At 35.0% G+C, this 12604-nt stretch overlaps 2 protein-coding genes across 2 annotated transcripts in view; both read right to left on the bottom strand.

Annotated features, from left to right (window-relative positions):
• LOC142342684 (apoptosis-resistant E3 ubiquitin protein ligase 1-like) overlaps positions 1-12604 on the bottom strand; it is a 330839-nt gene that overhangs the window by 71154 nt on the left and 247081 nt on the right. The gene's annotated exons all lie outside the window — the stretch shown is intronic.
• On the bottom strand, positions 2657-12566 carry LOC142342682 (DNA repair protein RAD51 homolog 1-like). The gene is made up of 8 exons (XM_075394168.1): positions 12467-12566; positions 8888-9025; positions 8458-8575; positions 7943-8129; positions 7466-7579; positions 6915-7044; positions 3717-3838; positions 2657-3388 (listed from the first exon to the last, which is right to left on the bottom strand). Exons 1-8 carry the CDS (start codon positions 12524-12526, stop codon positions 3265-3267), a joined length of 993 nt encoding a protein of 330 aa, XP_075250283.1. The 5' UTR covers positions 12527-12566; the 3' UTR covers positions 2657-3264.

The following is a 12604-nucleotide window of genomic DNA, read 5'->3' as shown; positions in this document are numbered from 1 at the left end:
AAAAGGATTATTTTGAGAAGTCAACTTTTCAGAAAAAAAACAAGCTACTGCCTCTAGTTAGTAAAAACATAACCAACTGCCATCGCACTAACTAAGGATACCCTCTAACGATCATTATTCCGACTCCCCTTGAGGGGGGAGGAACTATATACTCAAATGGGTTTTTTTGTTCAGTCAATTTTCGCCGATCGATATATTCATCGTAGAGAGTTGAAACTGGTAGCATTAGAAAGCTCGTCCAGCGTAGAATATGGAAATAAAAAGATTTTTTTTAAATTTTCGTTTTCTCCAGGGAGTTATCGATGCTTAAACTTCTGAGAACAGTTGAGTGAATTTACGTTGTTTTTATTCACATTTTCCAAAATTTTTGCCTAAATTTTGTCAATTTTGCTAAAATTTGTTAACGAGATTAAACTTGCCGGCATTACCCAAAACACGCCAATACAATCTTTGTAGACTCAGAAGGTGCTATTGCTACTTCAACTTCCGCTTAGAGTGCTCTGTAATTAAAATTTTGCCGTTTTTTGCTAAATTTACTCGTTGATTATCAAAAAAGCAGAATTTATTTTTGAGTTTTCAACTAACAAACTATCTATATCTACAACATTCGAAAAATCAATTGTTCCTAACGGAGAATAAGCATCAGCAGGGCTAGTTTTGGGCCAATCTTGGACTGTTACAATCCAAAAGAATGCGGATTGTAATCAGTCGGTCTTTTTTTAAAAAAGACTATTTTATTAATAAAGAACACAACATATCAAATCAGAGCTCAGGAGTAATAGGTCCAATTGGCTTTCTAAGCAGCATTAAGCTAATGCATTTAGTTTTCTACTTGAAAGTTTATGGTCGTTTCGACTTTTAAAAATAACTGATTTTTAAATAAATAATGGCATAATGAACTTTTCCTCTATTTTTTTTCTTAATTTGGTCAAGTTGTAGCTTAGTGTCAGCAAAGAAAGAATGCTTCTTCATTTTACTGATTTAAAAATTAGTCTCGATTGCGGTTTTAGGCCTGAAGTTATTTTTTCCTGGCTTTGATACTACTAGATTTCAGATTTTTTTTTGTTTTTATATATTTGCCAGTTTTTCACGTTTTCTAGTTTTGTAACATTATCACATTGTTGACAACTCTAATATCACCATATAGGCGTTCAAAATAAAACACAATTGAACATATTAAAATCTTGAAACATATATATCTTAAAGTTTTAACGGCCTCGACACATCTTTCTTGAAGAAATAAATTAAATTTTCAATTTTGTTTTAACTGTCATTTTTACATTGTCATTTCGGTCGTATGAAATTTCCTGTATAGTGATGGGTTTCATTCGCTTTTCATGGCAAAAGAGATGAGCCCATATTCTGATATTAGAAGATAGCTGATGGCTTCCATGACTTTGAAAACAATCGTTTTCCAAAAGTAAAAAAAAAACTTTTTAACTTCGCAATTTTGTTCTATTTATTTTTTTTGTTGCCTAATCTCGTTAATTACAGGTCAAATATGGCATTATGGGTTGTCACGGGAAGGTATCAAAAGGTATTGGTGACCCAAAATCTATTTTTTTTAAAGAATTCGTTATGACCCTACTGGCTTCGACACCGGTTTGCCACAAAAAAAAGAAAATTAATTTGATTTTTGTCATATTTGACGTTCTTTTTGTAGAACCAAGACAAATTGCAAGTCTCAAGGGCTTCCTTTGGATGAATAATCGACCCTATTTAGATATTTCTTTTTGTAATTAATGTCTTTCATGACTTTGGATGTAATTTTGTTTCGAAAAAAAGTATTACATACTTTTGCCCTTCTCTTTTTTGTCCACTTGTTACCTAGTCTCACTAGTGAATGGCGACATACAACATTATCGGTGTTTGAAGAAGGCGGAATAGAATATATTTTGAGGGCCAAAATATGGCTTGACGGTTTTGACAGCGTTTTCTGGCAAGTTTCAATTGAATTTTTGATCTTTTTAGCCGCCTAAAAAATTGAATAAGGACAGGTGATAATGCCCTTCTATAGAAGCTTTGGTATTCGCAAATCTTTGGGATATTTTACTTGATTTCTAATGGTTTTCATTACTTTGAAGTTAATTGTTTAAAAATAAGCGAATTTTTTTAACTTTACTGTTTTTGTTCTTTTTGTCTAATTGTTACCAAACCTTTCATTGGACTGGTCCCATATCTTTTCTGGTGATTTATAAGTTATTTTGCTTAGTTTTAGGTGTATCTGACGGTATAATGACTTTGCTATTAAACTTTGTTTTTTAAAACGGACAAAGTTTTTGATGTAATTAATGTTTCTTGTTGTTGTTTGATTTTGCTGTTCGTCTTGACTCGCTTTCTTATTATTGGCATATCACAGCAATCTAAATCATCAATTTTTACTCCACTGATTTATTTGCTTTGGAGGCTATCTTATCGTTCATACACAATTTTTTTGATAAATACTTCCCAAAAAATTTTTGGGTTTTTCTATCTCTTCCTCATTTGGTAGACAATTATGCCAAAATTGTGGATGAGTGGGGTCGGAACCTTATGTGCCATCGCACATTACCGAGCCTCCTTGTTGAAAACAAGACTCATATCTTGTTATTTACACATAAACATAATCGTGCCTCCTTTTCCATCATCACATTCTCTCTGATTATCTAAAAGCCTGCAGAACAAAAACAATTTATTCTCAAAAGAACTGCGCAACTAATCTAACCAAAGATCAAATATTTAATCAGAACAATCAATCATAATTGAACAAACTCGTTTATTGCACAACAGAAGTGAAAATTGTAAATCAGATCAGAGATACAATTAAGCCAGTCATTAATTTACACTCAGCAATTTTTTTCCGAGCACTTACACCACCAAAACCGTTCTAAGTACACTCTTAATTTAGGCAGAAGATTGCATACTGTTTAGACCAAATCACACCAAGCACAAATCAACATACTCAAGCAGAGGCTCACTTTTAAAAAAGGCTCTTACGAAGAAGATTTTTCCCTAGTTTCCTCAAAGATCAGTGAAAATTGTTTTTTTTTTTTAAATTGTACAGACATAAAAGTGATAAGATAGTTTTTAGCTTTATTTTAGTTCACTGGTTCATAACATGATGCCTAAAGAAAAACACAGATTAAGAACAACCGTTCAATCTTAAGCTCTGCTTTAGCTCTGTCTCGGTGGCAGGAATCAATGAATCAAAAGAGCTGTGCCATAAAAGCTTATAAGACCATCTCTTTGATTCATTTAGCACCCTTGATATGGACGTATGATAATTCATTCTTTGGCGTCACCGATTCCATCAGGTAGAATAGCAAAGCTGGCCTCAGTAGCCGGAAGACAGGGTGAGTCATACACTTGACAGATTCGATTGTCACCCCTTCCCTTCCTCAGATACAACCTAAAAAGTCACTCATAAATAAAATGGGATCTGTTCCCCCTTTCTTAAGTGAACAAAATGTTGATACGTCTGTTTAAACAAACTAATGCATGTTTTTACACTAATAGTGCGGTATTCAGAGGTGGACTATATACGACTATGAAGGATCATAATCATCCATTAAAGGTGACCATACATTAACACACTCAACATCAACAAGGCTAGCTACAATTCATCACTACAGTTTAAACATTTTAGCGAAGCAAGAATTTCTTTAACATAACTGATCAAGTTTATTATCGCGTTTCCATTACTGTCGTCAGTTCTAACTAGTTCATTAATTCCTAACCTCGTAGTGGATGCATGTGCCATAATGTTTCCTCCGATGGGCTTTTTAGGGTCTGCTGCAAACATGGCTGCCCCGTCGACCTGCGCCATCACCTGGTTAGTGATCACCACTGCTACTCCAAACTGAAATAAACACTTGCCATACTCTTATATAAATCTGGTTACATTTCACTACATACATTGAGGCAATTTAAATCTGTCCGACAGAACCAAACTGAAAAAACATAACCTGCTAACGTTGGGCAAATTCGACAGGCGAGAGGTTGGCTTCAACTGTAGTTAACTGGGACTTAGGAAGGCTACCTTAAGATTAGCTAAGGGCAAAGGAGTAAAAATGGGGTGCATTAAAGGGGCGGACTGAACTGCAGAAAACCCTCACACCATGATTTTGTCTTCTGAGCAGCCTCGATGATTCGTAAAGTTTTAACAGAGCTGCTCAGCCATTTAATGCCCTCCGGGTTTTACTTGTTTATCCCGTTTTTGAGGACGAAAAGCCAAATCCTCAGACGAAAAAAAACTATCAGATGAAAACAGTCGGCAGTACGAAAAATCGCATTAAAAAGACTAATAGAATTGCGAAAGAAAAGTTTTATACCTAGAAGAAGCAAAACCAGCAAATAACCACGAAATATCAAATATCATATCTGGATTTTGAGAAATATATGGGGTTTTTATTTTTCTAATTGAAGAGCTAATTCAGAATAATTATGACATACTCAAAGAATTATTTTGAAGCGTGGTTGAGATCTCTTATCAGAAACAAATCCACCTAACAGAATGGTTCTTTATTATATGATTACCCTTTTACAATTCAGCTTTTCCTAAACATAAACGACTAAGGTCGAGCGAATTGCTCTCAAACGACCGGTGAGCGGTTGGCTTCCTGAGCAGCTAGCCAGTTTAGTGAGGCTAGCTTTAGTTTAATTGAAGGGCTTGAGGTGAGCGCATCGGGGGCAGGGGGGGGGGGGGCAACACGGAGAGGACGGTGGGAGGTGGTTTTTGGCTCCATGGGGCACTTACGACCCAAAACAATGTTCAGGGGTGGCGATTGGGGGGTAAGCGAGACAGGGGCTGTGTGTGTGTGTGTGTGTGTGTGTGTGTGTGTGTGTGTGTGTGTGTGTGTGTGTGTGTGTGTGTGTGTGGGGGGGGGGGGGGGTTCAACCTCTAAGAACCGCCCTTCACACCATAAGTATAAGTCTCCAAAACAGTTTCCGTCAATAGCACCACACTCTAAGAGAACTTAATGCCCGCTGAGCGCTACCTGTTTCTCCCGTTTTGAAGGACGATAATGGGTCAGACGATAAATTGGTCAAGCAAAAAATCGCCTTAAAATTCAACAGGACTTGCATAATTGCTAAAAACTTCGTTTGAGAGCAATTAATAGGATACCAAAAACACGGGCGGCAGATTGCCAGAAAATAGCCACGATAGACGCGTGTGGCCTTCCATGAATTGAAACAACTAAAGAAATAAGATACAGATCGACCACCAGTCCCTTAATAGACGACTAGACTCTTTGGGTTAGATTAGGACTGTCAATATTAGAACACATCGATCTATAAGGAAAAAGCCTTGAAATAACTTCTTCAAAATTGATATTCGAAATCAAACACAAGAATTATGGCGAATAAGTTTGGCACTACCTAAGTTCCATAAGTGAGTTCAGAAGTCATTTTTTAGCGAGGAAAGTAACGCAGATGAGCTAACAGCAGAAATAACATCACACACACACACACAAACTTTAACTGCAAAGCAGTAGAAGTCACTGAAGTCATTGAAAAAGTCAATTCCAAGAAGTCAGGGCGTAAGAATCGTCGATAGACGACGAATTAAAAAAACATTGCACGACAAGTCCTGAATTACAATCCAAAGACTTGATTTAGCTTTGACAAGAAAAAATAAGCCGTGTTAGATGTCCAATGAGAACCATTAGTTTGACACCAGAGATTAAGCAATTTTTCCACAAGAACAAAAAACAAGCAATACTAAAAAATCAGATCTACTTTTCAAAGACATGGTCAAAATCAAAAAACAACTTCTAAGAACACATGCCACTAATTAAAATCCCCTGTTTCTCATTATCAATCGATGAAACATGTCATTAACGAGGTTAAGTGATAAGACAGCAAGTTCAATAAATACTTGCAAAACTAAAAAAAATTCACAAGAATTTTTTTAAAAAGGGCAGCGTATACGTCAAAAGAAAGCAATAGATATGAATTGAAAAGATTTTTAAAAAAGAATAGTTTTTTAGAAACCAATGATAACAGTCAATAATGAGACAAATTGAGTCAAATGACACAAATGAGAAAGATAATAAAGTTAACAAAAACTTGCAAAACTCAAAAATTCTACAATATTTATTGAAAACAATTGATCTGAAAGTCATAGAAAGCATCAGCTTTGAACAGAACCAATTTAATCGACTAAAATAACCCCTATTAGCAATCTATGAGGCATGTTATTAATGAGAATAAACAATAAGACAACAAATATTACAAAAATACAAAGAAAACTCAAAAATTAACTCATAATTTTAGAGAAAAAGTAGTGCTAAAGTCATGAAAACTAATAAGCTGTTAACTCAGGCCATTAACTATGTTCTTTTGTGCCTCATTATCAACCAATGAGACATGTCATTGATGAAACTAAGTGATAAGACAACAGAAATAATTTTTTAAAGAGGGTAAAATCAAATATTCTCTAATATTTTTTGACCAAAAATTGTTCAGGTCATAAAAAGTTTCAGCTGCCCATTGATGAATTCTGGCAATTTTAACTACGCTCAATTAGAACACATATGTATCATACTAAAGCACTCAAGGAAAAGAAAACGCATGACATCAGAAGTCAAATTCATGCAAACAGAAGTTACTCAATGAAAACAAGTCAAATTGACGCACGTGAAAAAAAGCTCCCGCTCAAAAACCGAAAATTTGTTCAAACACCAATTTCTGACTCCGCTTTAAAAGTAGTTTGAAAAAAATCACGCCTTAAACCTACTCTCATTTTCGCTCCCTTTACTATTTCAGCGTGACTAAAATCACCACTCTAATTTGACTTCTCACTGACGTGAAAAAGCCGAAAAAAGCGTGAACAGATCTTTAAAAAAGACAGCACGCCAATAAAATCCAAATCCTTTGGATTGTAAAAAACCCACGATGTCCCCAATAATAGCCGCTATCGCTTTGTGACTAACCTCATCAGCAAGCCTGAGAAGAGTTCTGAGAAATTTGGCGAGATGATTCTGCCTTGCTGAGAGCTCTCCTCTCCCACTGTAGTCTGTCCGGTAGAGTGAAGTTGCACTGTCAACAATCAGCAGAGCATACCTGAAATACAAATTAACGTGTCTAGATAGCACACATGCAGCTGTTTACCTCCACGCCACACCACAACAGCCTCACCAACATACCACACAAAGGACAAAATGATGGTTCAAACCATTTGCAAACAGTATCAACAATTCAACATTCATTGTCGGAAAACTTTGTTGACACTCTCTTTTCAGTTTTCCTTGAACAGAAGTGTAATGTTGCTGGTGGTAAACTCACATAATTTATGGCTCACGATCATCGGGTTCGCAACACACAAACAATTTAAGTATAAATTACATTGTAGTCCCATATCGCATATCATAAGCAATCAACTTTTCAGTAGTCCACAAAGTACTGCAGAGACCTACTAACAAACAAATGCATTTTCCCAAAAGAATACATCGACAAAAGAGGGAAAGAATGGAGGTCTGCTAACCGTGACTCGATCATCATAGCACTGGCTTGGTGTAGCAACTGCAATTGGTGGTCAGTGTTGTATGCTCTGGCATAAGCTACGTTGTCCAACACATCTGGTCCATTCAGCCCATTCCTAAGCATATACAAAATTAAGTTTCAAAATTTAAATGAACATTTTGAACATAAGAGGAAAAATTAAGAAAAAAGGGAACTTTTCATTAGTTTTCAGAAGAAGGACAAAATCTTGCGTCATTGTTGACTTCTGAAACAGTGAAAGCTAATCGCTTGCAAAAACAATTCTGGTACGCAATGACTTCTGCGTTTATAGATTTTACAACTGTATATAAACTGTATATAAAATATTATGATTAATCAAGTTTCCTTATTTACCAACCAGTTCGCGCAAAACAGAATTTTCTGTTGACCTCGAGACCCTATACAATTGATCTAGAAAGAAGTAAGTTTAGTTTCGTAGCTCTATTTGTATCGTACTCACTTCTCAGCTACAGCTAGCAACCTCTCCGGTCTAAAAGTGCCCTCGGTATCAATGAACAAACACTTGCCCTCTCCCCCTCCCATGTCCACTGGGAGCTGGCAGTTGACAGCCAACGTATGGCACAGTTGCGTCTTGCCAGTCCTGAACTCTCCAAATATCTCCGTTATTGATCCTGTTTCGATGCCTCCTGTTATAACATAAGCCAATACAGAACTCACAAATCATTATCACAAATCATCGAAACCCAAACTTACAAGTTTCAATAATTTCCAAACAGGCCAAAAACATCCCAAAACAACACTTAATTTAACTTCTTTGCTATATAATCATGTACAAAAGATCCAGTTACAACTTACTCATTCGATTTTAGTTCTTGAATCCTATTTTGCATCCCAGAATTTCGCCAGCCAAATTTTTTTGGTTAAGATTTACAGCGAAACCGCTTCCAGGATAGATATTTACGACTGATAAACTCAGAATAAAGAAACTACCGTGATATTTAGCAAAGGGCTTACCTCCAAGCAACTTGTCAAGCTCCTTGGAGCCAGTTGATAGTTGTACAATGTCAGCCCTCTTCTGATGAAAGTCAGTGGCTGTTGTGAAACCCATCGGAGTCATTTTCCACGCTTCCGTCTGAAACCATCCAAAATATTAAATAAATTTTAATCATCACAGAAAATTTGAAGATAATTATCCTCTCTCGCAAATCAATATAAAACTAAACCCTAAGATACCTTTGGAACATTTCAATCTGTCCTTATGCTATGCAATGAAATCATTCACTCTTTTCTAATACGAAACGTTAGATTTTGTAAAAACATGTAAATTAGAAATACCCACTCGCTTAAAGTTGTATGCTTGAAAATTTTAAAACATTTCAAATTTTAAGTAATTGTGTCAATGAAGTTTTTCCGACAATTTCAGCTGTTTTCGTAAACAACTCACCATTATCTTATCTGCTTTCTGTTCTGAGATGCCTTTGATTGCCAAAATGGATTTCTTAGGTGCAAAGGCTACTGACTCCACTGTGTGATAGCCAGCTTCTGACATCTTCTTAATATCTCCACTTGCAATGCCCACACTCTAAGTACAGAAAACGATTCGAGACTAGCCACGAAAAATTCACGTCCTTATTCAGGCCTATCTATATGTTTAGCAGAGACATTTCTGAGCGCGCTGATTAGAAATCAAACAGAGCGTACAATATCACAAGACTGTTCCAAAGCGTCTCTCAGGTTTCTTTTGAGAAAATTTATTATTCGATTATCCTGTAAAAAACGTATGCAGTTTTTTTTGGATAAGTGTCAAATTCGTTCTTCTTAAAAATCGTCTGAAATTCGTAACAACCAACTTGGAAGACTAAATTTTAAAAAATAGCAGGAAAAGTCCTCATCTACAATTCAAAGAATTTTCATTGACTAAAGAAAAGACTAGACCTAGAATGGACTATGAAAAAAGTAAAATTTAAAGTCGAATTACGGCATGTGAACAAATAACCACTAGCGAGAAAGACTATTTTTTACATGCACCGTTTTCTCAATCTACTTAAAAAATAGAATGGAAAAATTTAACGCCGCGAAACCACTCGCTTCCGCGCTCCACTTCCTGTTTCGGTGTGAACAAAATTATTACTTCGATTTGACTTCCAAAAATCATAAAAATGTGTCAACACAGATCTAAAAGAGACAGAGCCCCAATATAATTCAAATTCTTTGAATTGTAATACTGTAACACAAGTTTTTTTTTGCTGAAGGACAAAAATTATTAAACAAGGCTTTTAGAAACAACTTAAAAAATAGTATTTGTTGCAGAAATTAACGAATTTCTCAAAGTGATCATAGCCGTGAGTTTAACGTAATCAAAACTTTAACTCGAAAGAAGCCCGTTTTCAATTTTTTCTTTCATAAAGGTTAATTAAAATATTTCTTAATTTAAACTACGCCTTAATCAATTCCTTGCCGCCCAAAACTTCAACATGTCGTTTAAAGAAAAATAATTTCTGGTATCATTTTCGAGGCAGAAAAATAAAGAGCGCTCCAAAATGCTATTGTTTCCTACTTATTTTTATTTAAACTTCTTTATTGCTACTTATTCCAGGCTCATTGTCAGTAAACCAACAACGAACTTCAGCAAAAATCATTTTTTCACAGCTAAAGGATTTTCGGTTTAGAAACAAGGACACATGACGCAAAAACTATTCAACAGTAAATCCGAAACATCAGCAATAAGTCCATATATATTTTTTAAAACGAATCTTTGCCTAGCACAACAATTAAACAACACCGCAAGCTTGTGAAAATCAGCTTTATTTGCTATCAGAGAACTGATTTCTTTGGGATTGATCTTGAGCAATTTTGTCTGGAGAAAGCACTACAAAACGATAAATCGTTTTTTTTTCAAAAAGAGAAACTGGATCCTCATTATTACGCGGCGATAAAAACATCAAAACACCCGTCGAAGCGATGAAAACCTGATGACTTTCGCCAAACTTAAAACCTGTAAGCAGAAAACAATAGCCTTAAATTGTTATGTTTATCACAAAATCAATCTCAACAAAAATATACCAAAAAAGTTGAAACCGAAAATGAAACAAGACAGATGGACCAGCTGTTTTCAGTTTAAATTTAAAAATGACTCTAGATTTTTTTAATGGACTACCTCAGGTTAAATTGCACTGTACACAACGTTTATTTTATTTTTTTTTTCGTCGGGGGATTTCATTACAGTTCAGTTGAATTCAAAAAATCTTTTCCTCAGTTGAATTCAAAAAGAACAGCTCCCAAAAGTGTACAAATTTCAAAAGTTATTTATCTAACAAATTATTTGTCTTTTTATGTAAAGTAAAAGCAAGAACCAAGTTTTGAGATGTTTTAAGGAGGTTGATAAAAGAGAGCGGCATCAGATACACATTTTTTTTAAAGTCGGCGTTCCTTTGTATTGACATTCAATTTTGGTCAATATCTTTCTATATTGTCTATTTTCGTACTATCTAAAAATCTAATTATAGTTTTCTTCACTACTAATTAAAAATCAATGGAAACCAAAAAATTACATGTCAGAAAATCGAGAAGTTTATCGAGCAGAGTAATGTATTTTTCCGCAGAAAATCATTAAAACTATTCAATAAGAATCCATTATCCGGTCACGAGTTTTAGTATTCAATATAAACTCCAATTGAGATAGAAGACACAGAATTCTCAGAGAGATCTAAAAATTTTTAAGCATAAGGTGCCGTTGAAATATTCCATACTTTCATCGTGAGACTACTATTTTTTTTCTTCATTTTTGGGATTTACCTGTATTCAAAATATTGTATTTTCAAAACAAGGAGTAATTAAAATACTAGAAGACTAAAATATTCAGAGCTTAAAAGATAAAATTTAACTTTTTTTCTACTTCAGACGTGCACATTTTTCTTATCAATGTCTTTTCTTAACTCTTGATGCAACGTGACTGATTTAGTTCAATAAAATTCCTCATTTATTAGAAAAAAACATTCAAAGTGCATTTGACAATTCAAAGAAAAGCAATGGGTTGAAGTTTAAGTTTTTCATTATTTGATAACAAGTTATGTTTGTATTTTCGTCGGCATCTTTGCATTTCGTGAATAGTTTTTATCAACCAAGAACATCATTTTGAGATAACATCTGAACTTGCATTTTTGTCGCAATCTTTTATTGCCATGCCAGGTGAAAACTTCGCAAATCTGAAAAAAAACCTTTTATACATGAAAAAATCCAGTGGGTTAATTGAAATACAGAGAAACAAAAAGTGGGAGCTGAACAAATTTACAATTTATCTTCGTTTAATTCCAAAAAAGTATCTTTCTTAAAATGCATAGTGTTACATCTGTGTTAAACACAACTTCTAGAAAACTAGGCAGCATCATCTTCAAAGCTAGTAGATAGACACAAGATAAGCAAGTAGTTAAAGATGAGCAAGATATACAAAGGAAGCAAGTAGTTTCATTTTAATTTAAAATTGATGGCCGTTTTTTGGAAATTTCTGGTCTTAATTAGCAACAAAAATTTTGTTTATAGGAATTGTACCTTGCAAGAGAAATCGGTTTTACTTTAAATTAAGCATGATTTAATATTTTCCTCAGTTAATCTAACGTCCCTAATCTACGATTGATGTTTTTTCCTTGCCACTTTTTCTTTTGAAACTTTGAACTACACAATTTTTTACTGGGAGTCATAAAGACCACCGGCCGCCAAAAGAGAATAAATTCAGCATATCAATAGAATCGCTGTAGCCAGCCGCCCACAACAACGTACAAGAATGCCGTAAGGCCAGCTCTTCAATCGTTGGATCTCCTCCGTTTTCGACGACCCGCTTAGTGGTTGCATATCATTGGCAACCCTCAAGCGTGCGTACTACATTTACACATGATCCGTTATTATGTACTTGCTCATTACTTTCAACGAACCGCGCATCATGTACTGGAGGGTAAATAAGGGAAAAGATCCCAATCTTCTGAATAAAAGCCTTGCTCCATTTGTTACACAGAACAAGCGTACTCACTTCTAGTTTAGAAATGGGCAGAGGTCCGTCAACTTCATCTCCAGCATTGTCTGTGTCCATCGTATCGTTACAAACAAATCTGAAAGAGAAATAGCATTCAGGATCTGTACAGTTTACATTCTGAGGACATAAAAAAAC

Source organism: Convolutriloba macropyga, chromosome 7 (assembly GCF_964194025.1).
Source record: "Convolutriloba macropyga chromosome 7, txConMacr16.3, whole genome shotgun sequence".
NCBI lineage: Eukaryota > Metazoa > Xenacoelomorpha > Acoela > Convolutidae > Convolutriloba > Convolutriloba macropyga.
Note: the sequence above shows the minus strand (reverse complement) of the source record. Positions and strands in the feature narration are given on the sequence as shown.

Excerpts from the sequence above, each read along its gene's own strand:
- LOC142342682 (XM_075394168.1), bottom strand. The coding sequence starts at position 12,526 with ATGGACACAGACAATGCTGGAGATGAAGTTGACGGACCTCTGCCCATT. Across the intron at positions 7,580-7,942 it reads TTGCTAGCTGTAGCTGAGAA|GAATGGGCTGAATGGACCAG; the intron begins GTGAGTACGATA and ends GTATATGCTTAG. Across the intron at positions 3,839-6,914 it reads TTCTCAGGCTTGCTGATGAG|TTTGGAGTAGCAGTGGTGAT; the intron begins GTTAGTCACAAA and ends TGTTTATTTCAG.